General features: G+C 43.6%; 1 protein-coding gene across 2 annotated transcripts; it reads right to left on the minus strand.

Annotated features, from left to right (window-relative positions):
- Positions 1-7,711: 7,711 nt before the first annotated feature.
- LOC134297006 (zinc finger MYM-type protein 1-like) lies at positions 7,712-16,217 on the minus strand. Of its 2 annotated transcripts, XM_062973335.1 has the most exons (5): positions 16,065-16,217; positions 15,446-15,489; positions 11,973-12,099; positions 10,474-10,823; positions 7,712-10,039 (listed from the first exon to the last, which is right to left on the minus strand). In XM_062973335.1, exons 2-5 carry the CDS (start codon positions 15,479-15,481, stop codon positions 7,712-7,714), a joined length of 2,841 nt encoding a protein of 946 aa, XP_062829405.1. In that variant the 5' UTR covers positions 15,482-15,489; positions 16,065-16,217. The 2 variants fall into 2 exon arrangements, with proteins under 2 accessions (XP_062829405.1, XP_062829406.1); XM_062973336.1 differs by lacking the exon at positions 16,065-16,217 and having other exon boundaries at positions 15,446-15,492.
- Positions 16,218-16,792: the final 575 nt, after the last annotated feature.

The following is a 16,792-nucleotide window of genomic DNA, read 5'->3' on the forward strand; positions in this document are numbered from 1 at the left end:
TCGAATCCAACCCGGGGAGAGCATGGATGAGCTCCCTCTGTCAGCTCCAGCTCCATGCAGGGACATGAGAGAAGCCTCCCACAGGGATGGTAAAAACATCAAAACATCTGGGCGTCCCCTGGGCAACTTCCTTGCAGATGGCCAATTCTCTCACTCCAGAAGCAACTCTGGTTGCTCCTGACATGAAAAAAAAAAAAACACCATCCTATCCTCGGTTGTATGTTTTCCGGGCTGTATGGCCATGTTCAAGAAGCATTCTCTCCTGACGTTTCGCCCACAACTATGGCACCTGCAATATACCTCACAACCTCTGAGGATGCCTGCCATAGATGTGGGCGAAACGTCAGGAGAGAATGCTTCTGGAACATGGCCATACAGCCCGGAAAACATACAGCAACCCTGTGATCCTGGCCATGAAAGCCTTCGACATATCCTATCTTCTTTCTCCTTCCCTCCACCCTTCCATTCTTCCTTCCTTCCTTCTGCCCTCCCTCTTTCACCCTCTCTCTTTCTTCTCCCTCCCTCCCTTCTCTTTTTCCTTCCTCCATTCCTCCTGGGGGATGCTGAGCTGGGAGAAGAGACAGTTGAGAGGGAACATGACAACCATGGGGTTGTATGTTTTCCAGGCTGTATGGCCATGTTCCAGAAGCATTCTCTCCTGACCTTTCACCCACATCTCTGGCAGGCATCCTCAGAGGTTGTGAGGTATATGGAGAAACTAAGCAAGGGAGGTTTATATAGTTTCTCCATATACCTCACAACTTCTGAGGATGCTGCCTGAGATGTGGGTGAAACGTCAGGAGAGAATGCTTCTGGGACATGGCCATACAGCCCGGAAAACATACAACAACCCTGTGATCCCGGCCATGAAAGCCTTTGACAACTCATGAGAACCATGTTTCCAGATTTACAAGGGTTTCGCATTGAGAAGGAGGGGGAAAATGACTTTCTGCTGCTCTAGAGACCAGGGCATAAAGAAGCCATCATTTCAAATGGCAGGAAACTGAAAAGATTAGGAAGAACTTCCTGAGATTGAGAGCTGTTTGAGAGTGGCATATTCTGCTGGGGAGTGTGGTGGAGTCTCCTTCTCTGGAGGTTTTTCCACAGAGGCTGTCTATTGGGAGTGCTTTGATTGTGCCTTCTTGCAGGGCAGGGGGTTGAACTGGATGGCCTTTGAGGGTTTTTTCTAGCTCTAGGAGTCTAGGATTATATATCACGAGTAGGCAATATGGTGTCGAATGGATACACTTTCTCTCTCTCACCCACCATCTCATCCTGACGAAGTCTAACCCTTTTGGGATCCAAACAATTCCCGTCTTTCCTTCACTTTCTGCCTCTGAAAGAGAAGAGGAAAGACAGGAAAGGGCAGGGAGGGAACTTGGGGAGAATAATAATAATAATACTTTATTTTTGTATCCAGCCACCATCTCCCCGAAGGGACTCGGGGCAGCTAATATGGGGCCAAGCCCAAAAAACAAGGTACAGTAGAGTCTCACTTATCCAAGCTAAACGGGCCAGCAGAAGCTTGGATAAGTGAATATCTTGCATAATAAGGAGGGATTAAGGAAAAGCCTATTCAACATCAAATTAGGTTATGATTTTACAAATTTAGCACCAAAACATCATATTTTACAACAAATTTGACAGAAAAGTAGTTCAATACACAGCAATGTTGTAATTACTGTATTTACAAATTAGCACCAAAATATCATGATATATTGAAAACATTGACTACAAAAATGCCTTGGATAATCCAGAAACTTGGATAAGCGAGTCTTGGATAAGTGAGAATCTACTGTATAAACAAGTTAAAATATAAAACAAAACAAGGAAATAACAATAACAATATAATAATCAGATAAAACAAATTCAAGCACAATTGTACAAATAAAACCATAGAAGCAAGGAAAAATCATATAAACAATTTCACCACCAAGGATAAAATTGGGGGGGGGGGGGGGGAGACCAGGACAAAGTGCATAATAACTAGACTATTTAATATAAAGTTCCTGGACAAGAGTCCCAAGTTTTCCTGGAGTAGAGTTAGGGATAGGATGGGGTGGGACAAGGGATAAAGTGCAAAATAACAGCATGTCAATCAAGAGGTCTGGATGTCTTTGGTTTACTCAAAAGTACACTGGAAGAACCACGTTTTGAGCTGTTCGATAAAGGCAGACAGGGTTGGGACGAGAACAGCCCCCAAGGTAGAAAGTTTGCCCATGCCTGCCCTAGAACCAAAGAACTACAGATGATGGCAGGGATATGGTGGTGGAAGAAAAATCCCATATTCATAGTTTTGTAGAGCAATTTAGAGCAGCATTGGATAGTGAGATCCAAGCTGGTGAGAATAGAAGGCAATAATTTCCAGAATATAACTCACCAAGTCAAAGCAGAAAGCCACAGGAGTTCCCCAAAAATAGACTTGGATACACAACATAGCAAAGCATGCACTTTAATACAGTTTTCAGGTTCAAAATTCCCACCGACCCAGCTGGACCCAGCCTTGCTGTGATTGGCAGGGGCTCCCTAGAGAGGTGGGAGCTTGGCGCACCTCGGCCAATGAGAGCGCCGCCTGCCTTCAATGCAAACTCTCCCTCTGTCCAATGATGAAAGAGTGGCTAGCAGGTTTCTGAACAATGGGAGAGGTGATGGCTGAGGATGGGATTAAGTGATTCAGGATCCGAGGAGAGGAAGGTGGCATTGTTTTGAGACAGTTCCATTCAGGAAAGGTGATTAAAATGTCCAAAGGTAGCTCAGTTCTTAAATGGCCTGTCTTTTGCCCTCCAAAGTTGAGGAAAGAGCCCATGGAGTATTTCATATGGTGATCATGATGAACCTATTGAAAGAACATGAGCCTGGGGCAAAACAGTGACACCTGGGTCGAGGCATGTTTGGCCAGAGTTCACAGCGAGGTCACTTTGCTTCATTTTATAAGGGGAAAGATATAGTAAGAATCTTCTATCTATGTATACAGTATAATAAAAGTGAATCTTTGTATGTGTGTATGTGGCAGCTTTCTGATTGGCCGCCACTTCCAAAGGCCACCGTGAACGCCAGGAATGATGGACCTGGACCAAATTTGGCACACTTAACCCCCATGATGCACTTCACGTCCTGGTACGGTTTGGGAAAAGATGGCCCACAGATGATGGGATTTGCAGTACATTCTATCGCTTTGCCTCCCACAGATCGCTGCCATGCCCACGAGTGACGGTACTGGACCAAACTTGACACACACCTTTACGTCCTGGTGTAGATTGGGGCAGGATGGACCAAGGATGATGGGATTTATAGTACCTTCACTCACTTCTTGAGACCACAGCAACTGCCACAAATGACAAAGCTGAACCACACTTGGTACACATATCCCAAATGACACATTTTACACCCCACAACAGCTTGGGGGAATATGGACCAAGGATTATGGGATTTGCAGTTCCTTCACCCAATTGGCCTCTCACAGACCATTGCGATTCTTGCAAATGACACAACTGGGCCAAACTTGGAACACAGATGCGATGCGGCCCACCATAGGTCCTGGTGTGGTGTGGGGAAAGATGGACCATGAATGATGGGACATACAGTACCTTTACTAACTTCCTGAGACCACTCTAACTCCCACCAATGACGAATAAAGACCATACTTGGCACACATCTCCCAAATCACACACTTTACATTCTACAGCACTTTGGGGAAGGTTAATCCAAGGATTATGGGATTTGCAGTACTATCAAACACTGTCTCCAACAGAACACTGTTACTCTAACGACGGATCAGGACCACACTTGGCACACTTAATCCCCAAGATCCATTTTGTGTCTTGGTGTGGTTTGGGGGATGATGGACCAGGGATGATGGGATTTCCAGTACTTTCAATTGCTTCAGCTCCCTCAGACTATTCTGACAGCATTGAACCCAGCTGACTTCAGATCTGGATCAAACTTGGCACACAGCCCCAACATGGCCAACTGTGCATACAGGCCTGGTTTCGGGTTGATTGGCCTTTGCTCTGGGAGTTGTAGTTCACCCTTATCCAGACAACATTGAATCCAACTGACTTCGGACCTGGACCAAACTTGGCACACAGCCCCAACATGGCCAACTGTGCATACAGGCCTGGTTTCGGGTTGAATGGCCTTTGCTCTGGGAGTTGTAGCTCACCCTTATCCAGACATCACTGAACCCAGCAGAAGACAGATCTGGACTAAACTTGCCACAGAGAAACCCAAGGACCAACTAAACATGCTGCAGGGTTTAGGGGAATGGACCTTGATTTTGGGAGTTATAGTTCACCCACATCCAGAAAGTACTGAACCCTGCTGACATCAGATGTGGACCACATTTGGCACACAGACCCAACATGGCCAATTGTGCATACAGGCCTGCTTTGGGGGTGATTGTCCTGGGAATCTGGAAGTTGTAGTTCACCCTTATCCAGACAGCACTGGACCCGGCCAATGACGGATCTGGACCAAATTTAAGTGATATTTCCTAATATCCCAAAACAATTAGTGCCTTCTTCTCATAACCTAGGCATTGCTGGGTCCCCAAGGTAGTATGTAATAAAAGTGAGTGTTTGTATGTATGTATGTGGCAGCTTTCTGATTGGCTGCCACTTTCACAGACCACTGTGACCGCCAGGAATGACTGACCTGGACCAAACTTGGCACATTTAACCCCCGTGATGCACTTTACGTCCTGGTGCCGTTTAGGGGAGGATAGACCACATATGATGGGATTTGTAGTACTGTACTTTCAAACGCTTCCGCTCCCACAGACCACTGCGACACCCACCAGTGACGGAAATGAACCAAACTTGGTAGACAGAACCCCCATGGCCCACTTTACACCCTGGTGGTGTTTGAGGGAGGATGGACCATGGATTATGGGATTTGCAGTACCTTCACTCATTTCCTGAGACCACTGCAACTGCCAGGAATCACAGAACCAAACTTGGCAGACATATCCCATATGGCACACTTTACACGCTGCAGCACTTTGTGGGAGGATGGACCAAGGATTATGGGATTTGCAGTAATTTCAAAAACTTCATCTTCCATAGATCACTGTTACTCTAACCAATGACAGATCAGGACCTAACTTGGCATGCATATCCCCCATGACCCGTTTCACATTTTGGTGCAGTTGGGGGAAGGACAGATCAAGGATGATGGGACTTGCACTACCTTCACTCACTTCCTGAGACCACTGCAACTACCATGAATGGCTGATCAAAACCAAACTTGGCACATAGAGCCTCCAGGAGCCACTCTACACCTTGGTGTGATTTGGAGGAGGATGGACCATGGACGATGGGACTTGCAATACTTTCATTTCCTCAGAGCACAGCGTCTTCCACAACTAATAAACCAGTACCAAACTTGGCACACAGAGCCCCCATCATCAACTCTACATCCTGGTGTGGTTTAGAGGAGTTTGGACCATGGATGATGGAACTTGCAGTATCTTGACTCATTTCCTGAGACAACTAGGACCCTCACCAATGTCTGATAAACACCAAACTTGGCGCATAGAGCCCCCATGACCCACTACACATCCTGATGTAGTTTGGAAGAATTTGGACCATGAATGATGTGACGTGCAGTATGTTCATTCACTTCTTGAGACCATTACAACCCCCACCAATGCTTAATCAAGACCAAACTTGGCACAAAGAGACCACATGACCCACTCTACACCCTGGTGCTGTTTGGAAGGGCATAGCCCCTGTGTTTCCCATAGAAGACAAAGAAAAGGGATCCCAGAAGTTCCTCAGCAGCTCAGCAGGCAAAAAAAAAAGGCTTTTGGGGTTCCTCTAGAACCGGGAGATAGGGATAGGAAATCTGGCACAAAGGGGATTATGGGTTAGGTAGTTAGAAACAGAGAGGAGCGGGAAATGAATGCCAAGGGAAAAGGAGAAAATGGGCAATCGAGTGTAGTCTAAAGGAACAGAAAAATGTGTGTCAAGGTGATACAGAGAGACAGAAAGATACATTTCAATTTTTAGAAATGTGGGCAAAATTATAAAATATATTTTTCACTGGGCTTTTTTCTCTTGCCAGCCCCAGACAAAATGCCCAGAAATGCAAACCCTCCTCCACCCAGCTTTTGACAAAGGGCCTTCTGCCTGAGAATTAACTACTCAGTTAATTGTTTCTTTTCCCAGTCAACAGCTCTAAAACAAAAGAGAAAATCTACATCTCTAGGCCTCCAGGCCAAAGGCTAGCAAAAGGGGGAGAGAGAAAAAAAATTGGGCTTGGCAAAGGTCAAATAGTTTTTGTGATATGGTTTCCAGTAATACATTTTGTACCTTCTGCTATAAATATATGAAATGTAGGACATAAGCCTTGATTAAATGTACACATTAACATGGGAAGAGTCCTTGTGGTTGTTGTTGCCTTTGCAAACTGAATTAACTCTTATTGTCCAGCCTGATGTCCTTGTCCTTAGCAAAACTATAAGTTATTATCTTTCATGGGGGGAGGGGTCATGTTCTACTTCAATAGGATAAAAGGTAAAGGTTTCCCCTGACGTAGTCCAGTCGTGACCGACTCTGGGGGTTGGTGCTCATCTCCATTTCTAAGCCAAAGAGCCGGCGTTGTCCGTAGACACCTCCAAGGTCATGTGGCCGGCATGACTGCATAGAGCAACATTACCTTCCTGCTAGAGCGGTACCTATTGATCTACTCACATTTGCATGTTTTCAAACTGCTAGGTTGGCAGGAGCTGGAGCTAACAGCGGCCGCTCATGCCGCTCCCGGGGTTTGAACCTGGGAGCTTTCGGTCTCCAGCTCAATGCTTTAATGCACTTTGCCACCGAGGCTCAATAGGATAGTTACATATATTCTCTCCCTGTCAAACCATTGCTCCCCAACCCCACTTATCATTAAAGGCAACCAATTAGTCCAGAGAGCAGAGCAGAGCCTCCATCCACAACAGAAAGAGACTGTCTCAGCCCTGGGCCAAGTTCCACTGCTCCCTTTTCCCAAGGAGGAGAAACACATACTTAGGTGGGAAATACAACAAAAGCCCCCACCACAAGCAGGCTCTTCGTTGAGAAATCCCCTGCTGCAATAGCTGCTCTCCAAAGCACTATTCTGCTAAGGCAGGGAATCTTAATTCGGAGTTTTGTTAGAAGGGTGTCACTGATTTTCACATTTCAGTCTTGCAGATCACTACTATAAAGGAGGAGCAAATATAGTGGAGCTAGCCCTAGGTAATTTTCAAGTGTAAGCAAACAATATCCCCCCCCCCCCCCAAAAAAAAAACTAATCACTGAAAAATAAAAGGTAGAAGGTAGAGGTGACCAGAATAAACAAAAGAGTTACCTTACAAATCAGAAGTTTATTTACATCATTATGTTCATATAGTTACATTACACAGAATTAACAAAATTAACTTTTTTAAAGAGTGCAAACATTTTATTAAACTTAGCAACAATTTTAAGTTTTTGTTTTGAGCTTGCTAATAACAGACAACTCAATCCCATGCTTTTTAAGTCTGTCAATCAGTTTTGTTTTGGAGAACGCAGCCCCATGAGAATAGACACCTCCTTTTGAAGGAAGCAAACTCTTGTCCTTCAGAGGTGCCACGCCAGCCTGGCCCATGGCAATAGGTGTGGCAACATAGCTAGCCTCTGGCCCCTTCACTTGAGTGGATATTTTAACATCCCGTTTGCCTTAACACAAATTAACTTGAACACCTTTAAAATTAAAAAAATATTTTTCTAGCTTTCCGTTTTGAAAACTCACGTACTAGTAAGTCTGTTTCCATTTCATCCAACAAGTCATTTTCAATGGCCAAAGTTGCTAGTTCACTGACGCGCTCTTGGCCCGAATTTGATCTTAAGTATGTTTTTATACGTTTTAATTTTGAAAAACTCATTTCATCGCTGGCCATGGATACTGGAAGCGTTAACAGAATTCTCAATGCAATATAAACATTTGGGAAAGTATCTACATAACCACGTTTGGTTAGGAAAGACAAGGCTTCAGCTGGGTTGCTTCCAGGGGGCAGCATAGGTGCAAATATTTGTAGCTCATCAAACAGATCATCACCATTCACATCGCAGTCTTCTCCATCGCTCAAAACGGTTTGAAGATGTTGACAGTCATTCTTCAATTCTGTTTCATTCAAACTTTTCCCAAGCCTTGAAATATCATACAGAAATTTGAAACTTTCGCTATGGTTTTCCATTAGCTCACATCTCTCCTTTAATGAGGATATTGCTGTGTCAAGCACAACAAAGAAGAAATTGACTTTAAAAGAATCTTTATCAGAACGTGCAGTTTCATCTTCACTCTCACTGGAATGTACAGCTTCATCTTCACTCTTACTGGAATGTGCAGCTTCATCTTCACTCTCACTTGAATGTGCAGCTTCATCTTCACTCTCATTGTTTACTTTTCTTGGTCCAACTAGCGTTTCTTTTTCAAAGTCAGCAGCAACATCAATTTTTTCTGCAAGTTCCTTTGCATCTTTAATGACGCTATTTAGACCTTCATCAGATCTCATCTTTTCTAGAAATGATTGTACACTCTTAATAAGATCCATAGAACTTTGAAGATTATTTGTGACTTTTTGCAAACGTTTACTCACCATATTTATCTTATGCAGGATCTCATGCCATGTCACTAAACAGCATAGAAACTTGAAGCTTTTCAGTTTCTTTATAAGTGTGATAGCAGTGTTCCTACCAAATGCACCAAATTTCTGTTCTTGAGAAGCTTCATATAAGGCATCATATACTTCTTCAATGTGGAACCTCAAAGGCAACAATGCCTCGATTTTACTTTCCCACCTAATAATGCAGAGTGGTCTGACTTTGAGAGTTGAAACGTGCTTTGACAAAATACTCCATCTTTCAGTAGAACTTGAAAAAAAGTTAAAGATTTCTTGTATTGTGCTGAAACAGTCTACCGCAACGCTGCAAGACAGAGCTGCATCATTTAAGACCAAGTTCAGGTTGTGGTTTCCACATGGTACATAAAATGCTCTAGGATTTAACTCAAGGATCCTCTTCTGGACTCCAAAATGCTTTCCCTTCATTGCAGAAGCACTGTCATAGCCCTGGCCTCTCATGGATTTTAAAGGAATGCCTCGTGCCTCTAACTCTTTGAGTAAAATTTCTGTGAGACCTTCACCTGAAGAATGGGTAACAGGAACAAAGCCTAAAAAATGTTCCTTAATTGAGACATCTTCATTTGCTTCAATTTTTATGAATCTTACCACCAACGTCATTTGTTCGGTGTGGCTAACATCGGGAATGCAGTCTAATCTAATAGAATAATATTTTGCCTGGTGTAGTTGTTGTAAAATATTACCCTGGATCTTGGCTGACAAGAAACTAACAAACTCGTTCTGGACATTTTTGCTCAAATAGTGAACGTGTGTTTCTTTGGAAGCGATTCTTCTCAGATGTTCGGCCATAAAAGCATCAAACTTTGCTATATGTTCTACCATTTTTAAAAAGTTGCCATTATTACGTTCAAATAGAGCCTCTTTATTCCCTCGAAATGCCAATCCTTGAGTCCCCAAAAACTGTACTACACATAGTAAGCGTTTCAGAACTTGATGCCAATGTCCAGTTTCAGCATGAATAAGCCTTTCATGTTCTGCATCAATAGTTTTGTTTAAACATAAATGTGCAGAGAGTTCATGCCAAGATGTACAGTTTGTAATATGAGTATGGGATTTCTCATGACTAATCAAAACCCCATACAAGTTCTTCCAGTCAGAATAGCCTTGGCTACTAGCAAGAAGACAATTAGCCTTTCCAAAAACTCTGCAAGGAAAACAAAAAACTGCATTTTTCAATTTAGAATATAGTAGCCAAATCCTGTCGACTTGCTCTCCGTTGCGCAGCTTCCTTGTATAATGTTTTGAGGTAAATCTCCTACCCTTACTGTCCCGAGGAAAATCTTTGACAGTGACTTGCTGAGGTCCTCGTTTCACAAGTATTTTCCGTACCTCATCATTTATTTTGGATGGCCACTCTCCACAATCATCTGAAATCGATAATGGGTCTATGCTTAATTCCTGGGGGGAAAAATGTGGTGTATGTTAATTTTTTAAAGATTTTCAAAGATTTAATTGCAATGCAGTATCAATACCTACAATACCTTATTATGAAATCTTTAATAAAAATGGAAATAAAATAAACCTTGTGGCAGTAGCCAATCAGAAAAGGAGAATTTGCATATTCATTATAAATGTAAAACATGATAAACACAAATTGTTATATAAAATTATGGTGGCAGTTCTGAACAGATTTACTGAATGTATATGTTAATAAAATCTACCTAAAAATAGATCTGAGATATTTTATAATAAAGAATTCTGGAAAAGTGCCCTTTTCATCCTCCACCTCCATTCCTCCCTCCTCTCAACAAGAGCTAAACAAACTGGACAGGCTTAGGCCAATTATATTTTCCTGATATGTGTACTAATAAGTTAAAATTAAATCTACTTACATTTTCAATGGTTTGCGGACTAGATGGCAGGACTGCATCTCCTAATAAATCATCATCCATATCTTCGGTGTCGGTCCCAGTTAGGTCAATAACGGAAGGTGCTAATGGTGTTGCTGTGGTCACTGTAAGATGGTCTTGACTTGCTGGTGGTCCAGGTGGAAGCTCAGATATTGGTATCTTGTCGTTATCGTCATGATCTGATTCAATCAATTTAGTTGGCTCTGTGTTTCTTGTTGCACATGATGGTGAGGTCTTTTGCAATGCTTTAGATTGATTCTCATCTTCTTTGCAATGCTGCAACTTCCTTTTACGATGAAATGCTCCTGATGGCTTTTCTTGCTGGACATTTTCTGTTAAAAAAACAACTCATCATATAAGGAAGGGAGATGACAAAGAACAGCTTTCAGTTTACGACAACACAGCAGAGATACAGCCTGCAGCTCCATCCGAGTACTAACTATGGCTGACTCTGCGTAGCTTCCAAAATCAGATGCGAGTTGGTACTTTTAGGGTATTTAGGTCCTAAGATGTATATATCAACCCTCTATTACCAAGAGTAAAATAAATACAAATTAAAACTTTGGAAAACAAGAGTCAATACAAAGAAACACTAATTTGGGGGGGGGGGGGACAATTAACATTTTGAGAAAACTGTATTTTTTGGATTACTGTAGGTTTTTCGAGCTGTAGGTTCTTCCCCAGTCTCCAACAGACCTCAGCCTCTGAGGATGCCTGCCACAGATGTGGGCAAAACGCCAGGAGAGAATGCCTCTGGAACATGGCCATACAGCCTGAAAAACCTACAGCAATTTAGTGACTCTGGCCATGAAAGCCTTCAACAAAACAGTATATTTTTTTCCAGACGATCAAGAAATAATAATAATGATATTCCTGGCTGTCCATCATTCAGAAGGCTCCGCCCCCTTCCCTTCCCAGTTGAGCACTCTGAGTCCAGCGGCAATGGCCAGGTCTCGGCACTGAACTGGGATGGCTGTCCCCACCTGGGCCAGCTGAGCATTCCCCCCGCATCCCGGTTCAGTGCCGAGGCCTGGCTGTCACCATTTGGCTCAGAGTGCTCAGCCGGGAAGGGAAGGGGGCGGAGCTGCCTGAATGACAGACAGCCAGGGGCATAGTTTCCATTCAAATCTAGGCACTTATCATAGTGATAAATGAGCTTGGAAACTCCTTCCCCACTAAATTCTACCGCCTCCATCGTCAACTACTTGTTTCCAACAATGGTCGGCGATGCTGCGCAGCTGCGTGAAGGGGGAAGAGTGAAGAGTTGACAACGGAGGCGGTAAATGTTTTCTCCTATACTTTGTTCATTTTTAATTCCAAAACATAATTTACTTTATGGATAACCCTCGTATTTCTAACATAAGCCCTGCCATGAGAACTCTCAGTGATTGTGATGATTTAGGATCCTGCTCCCACTAGGGAGCTATTGACTGAGATACTGCATTTCGAAATAGAAATCTCCATCAATGAGGGGGCCTTACCAAGAGAGTCTAAAATCCCACGAATCTCCTCCATGATCTGTGTGTGCAAGACTCTCTGATCAGGATTCAGGAGAACCCACTCCTCCAGGGAGAAATTGACAGCCACGTCCTTAAAGGCAATTGGGCCCTGGTGGAAAAAGAAAAAGAATCCTTCTCACATAAGGGCTATCAAGAAAAATAATAACAAGAAAATCTTTAAAGTAGATTTACATTCCTGTTGTTTGAAAGAGAAAGGGCTATGGCTTCCATGCCATAGTTTAAGCTTTGTAGAGACAATGCCACCATAACATCCATTTCTTAATTGATATTTAGAATCAGAAATGGGATTTGATTATTAAAATATACAACTTTTATTGTGGTGCCCAGCACTGGACACAGTGTTATTCTAGGTGAGATCTCACCAAAACAGAAAGGACACTATGATTTCCCTTAATCTTGGCACTATATTCCTTTGGATGCAGCCCATAATCAAACTAGAAATAGGAAAAAAACATTCCAAAGGCAATATTCCAAACAGTACAAATCTGTTCTATAAAACAAGGTACAGAAACTACCATCATCAGAACATGGGGATGAATCCAGGAAAACAAGAATCCCAACATGAACATGAATCCAAAACCAAGACCGTAGAAATGTCTTAAAAACATGAATCCAAACTCCCAAGATCTTAAACTAAAACATGAACTTGAAGCAAAACTCAAGATCCTCACTGTTATGCAGTGTTGCCTGATCTGAATTCTAAAGGAAACAATTCCTTGATTTAAGATCTGCAAGCCATGAAGTCATACCTGTGACTTTGACTCCCTTGCCTGTGTGATTTTTCACACTGTTGTTTCTCACAGACTCCCTGTGACTTCTAAGATTCCTGCTGACTGCAGGTGTATTTTCATGTGAACTTTCTCATCCATCCTTATCTGGGGTTGCTATGAGACAACCAGGTGAAAAGCCTTTACCAGCCGATGTATGTCCCTCTCTGCTGGCCTCCGAGGCAGTTTTACTTGCAAGTCCATTCTCAGACACAGGATTTAAACTTCCTTCATTTCCCACACTGAAAAACCCATCCAGTCTCCCAGGCTCTGGAATACCAAATCCCTCATCTTCATCAGCTGGAGCTGCTGCAACAGGGGGATTGTCTGCTCCCTTTGTCCAGCCCCAGTGAGCAACCTGGCAGAAGCTCTTTGGACCAGCTGAAGTTTCTGAGCACTCTTCAGAAGCAGTCCCACGTAGAGTGCATTACAGTAATCCAGACGCGATGTAACTAAGGCACGTACCACCGATGCCAGATCTGGCTTCTCAAGGAAAGGGCGCAGTTGGCACACAGGTTTTAAGTGTACGAAGGCCCTCCTGACCACCTCCAACACCTGGATCTCCAGGTTCAGCGCCGAGTCCAGGAGAACTGCCAAACTGTGAACCTGTGTCTTCAGGGGGGAATGTGACCCCATACAGCACAGGCTGGATTTCTATTCGCTAATCTGCCTTCTGACTGACCAGGAGTACCAGTGTCTTATCTGGAATAAGAAGCAAATTGTTTTCCCTCATCCAGTAAATTACTGATGAAAGGCAACTGGTTTAGGGCCAGGATAGCTTGCTTGGCTTTAGGTGAAAAGGACTAGTAGAGTTGGGTGTCATCTGCATATAGGTGACACCGCACGCCAGAACTCCGGATAACTGTTCCCAGTGGTTTCATGTATATGTTGAACAGCATGGGGGACAAAACTGAGCCCGTGGAACCCCACAAATCAAAGGCCAGGGATTCATACAGGAGTCCCCCAGCACCTCCTTCTGGGTACGGCCCTCCAGAAAGGACTGGAGCCACTGTAAAACAGTGCCTCCCAGTCCCATCCCAATGAGACAACCCAAAAGGAGTCCATGGTCAATGGTATTGAAAGCTGCTGAGAGATCCTGGAGAACCAACAGGGACACACTCCTCCTGTCTAGCACATTGCATAGGTCATCCACAAAGGAGACCAAAGCTGTCTCGGTTTCATGACCAGGCCTGAAACCAGATTAAATGCATCTAGATAACCCGTCTCATCCAGAAATCCCTGGAGTGGGGAGGCCACTACATGCTTCAAGACGTTGCTCAAAAAGGGGAGGTTGGACACTGGCCAATAAGTGTCCATTAAATTGTCCACTGCCCTGGCTATTTCCCCATTTCTGGGGAAATATTTCTGGGTCAGTCAGAGCTTCAACAGAATTGCTTGCCAAGGTGACAGGAAAGACCCCAAGAGCCATCAGGAATCCATCCGGATCCATAAACCTCTTGGGACGGACCATCTTAATTGGTCCCCCACCCCTGCAGAAGTTTGGATTCCCAAAGTCTAAACCTGACCATGTAGTGATGGGTCTATGACAACGGAACTATAATCATGTTCCTCCACACCATCATCACCACCATTCCATCCTGCACAGAAAACAAGGTCCAAAGCGTGTCCACCAGCATGGGTAGGGCAAGACACCTCCTCGGACAGACCCATGGTTGTCATGGAGGCCATGAAATCATGAGCCACTCGTCTCAGCATGGACATTGAAGTCTCCCAACACTATCAGCCACTGAGACTCCAACTCCAAACCCAAGACCACCCTGGTTAGTTTAGGGAGTGTTGAGCAAACCCTACTGTTTACTCTTTTTTTCCTCTTCTACGGACACAACCAAAGAACCCCCTTTTACTGTTTTTAATTTCTCTGGCAAGCCTGAGATCATCTTCTGCTTTAGCTTGTCAGAACTTTTCTCTACTTATGCTGGTTAGTCGTTTGAATTCTGCTTCAGGGATTCCCGCCCATCCACCCCCTTTTTCCATTTCTTCTACATACCGTGTTTCCCCGAAAATAAGACAGTGTCTTATATTAATTTTTGCTCCCAAAGATGTGCTAGGTCTTACTTTCAGGGGATGTCTTATTTTTCCATGAAGAAGAATTCATATTTATTATTGAACCAAAAAAAAAAAGAACATTTATTATACACTATTCGGTAGTTGTCAACACAAACCAGCGTAACCAGACAAACTGTGAATCCTATCAAGATATTCTTGTTACTACCACTATTTCCATATACAACAATCTATGGTACATACATTTCCCGATGCTGCATACTCTGGTGTTCTGTTCTTTGGGCATGCTTCCAAACAAAAACTTTGCTAGGTCTTACTTTCGGGGGAGGCCTTATATTTAGTAATTCAGCAAAACCTCTAATAGGTCTTATTTTCTGGGGATGTCTTATTTTTGGGGAAACAGGGTATCTCTTTTAAGTCTTAGCTCAGCTGAAAGATCTTTGGACATTTATTCTGGTTTCTTTAAATATCTCTTATTTTTCCCCTCTTGTTGGCACTATTTACAATTGTGCCTTCAGTATCTCACTTTTAAGAAACTCCCATTCAATCTTTTCTGTTTCAAGAGATGTTCGATGATTGTGCCTGGAATCAATGACACTCAGGCCGCTCCAGTCCTCCTCTCCCAGGAATCCCTCTACTTACCTGATTCAGTTCCACTCCATTTGTCGACAACATCATTCCAGTCCCTGGAAGAGAGAGCAAGGTGTGGAAAGCTGATCAGGGGTGACAATGATGGTCTATAAAGAAACCTATGAGAAAATGATCATATGAACACAGGGGGCATTCTCCAGCCCAGTATTTGTGGCCCAAGTTCCAATGGATACTCTGATCATTATTGTTGTTGTTGTTGTTGTTGTTATATCAATAGATTTTGTACATTTATTTCATACAGGTCACTTATCTATGCCATTTCCCCACCCTCTTCCCATTTGTCACTCTTCCTCCTTTCTATATTATCCACTTATTTTTCTAATATATCTTAGTTCTATTCATTCTTTTCTTTCTCCCCCCTCCACCCCATACCACAATTTCCATTACAACTTTTTCTTCATTCATGAGCCCAGTTTTTCCCATCTCTGTACAATATTTACATTGGCTTCACCACTTTTTGTCAATTCCATACCTATATACTCATCTCAAGGACAAATGATCCTGCATGTGCACCTTAAGCTCAAACTGATTGTGGATGTGCTACAATCCCGGCAAAGGGGAATTTACACTAGCATAAAACACCAAAATTCCCAGAAGAGTTCCTTCTTACCTTGCAAGGCTGCAGCTCCATCTCCTTTCTGCTTGAGGTCTTTCTGCTGGAGCCTCTGGGTGATGTCTGAAGATTTCTCTGATGTATGGATATCACGCTGGACTTCAATACAATTGTTTTGGGCCTAAAAGAACACAGGGAAATTCAGAGGTCGTATGGAGAAAGATTAGAAAAGGATTTTTTCCAAATGTTCAGAAACTGCATTCTGAGATTAGCCGTATTGCAGCTCACATCATTTTCAATGTAATATCTGGGGTCAACAATTTTGAGTTGAGCAGCAACTGAGCTGACAGTGGATGTGAAGGTGACACCAGGAGAAGCAGAGCAGGTGAGAAAAGAGGAAGAGGGAACAAGCTTTTGGCTTATCCCACATTTTGGTCGGATCTTGGAAGAAAAGCAGGATTTAGGTTTAATCTATCCATCAGTCCCAAGGTTAGTGAAACCAGGAGGAAATGTTCTTACCTGTCCTTCCTGCCTCTTGTCCTCTGCCCGACTCAGGAGGAAGCCTTCCGCCAGGGCCACCGCCTGGGAAGAGGTCTCTGCCCCACACTCTCGGACCCAGCTCCCCATCTCTGGGGGCAGGAGGCTCAGGAACTGCTCCAGGATCACCAGGTCCAGCATCTCAGCCTTGGTGTGTTGCTCTGGCTTCAGCCACTGGCGGCAGAGATCGTGGAGGCGGCTGCAAACCTCTCTGGGTCCCTCGCCCTCTCGGTAGGAGAACTGCCTGA

This window comes from Anolis carolinensis, chromosome 2 (genome assembly GCF_035594765.1).
Source record: "Anolis carolinensis isolate JA03-04 chromosome 2, rAnoCar3.1.pri, whole genome shotgun sequence".
In the NCBI taxonomy this organism is placed as follows: Eukaryota; Metazoa; Chordata; class Lepidosauria; order Squamata; family Dactyloidae; genus Anolis; species Anolis carolinensis.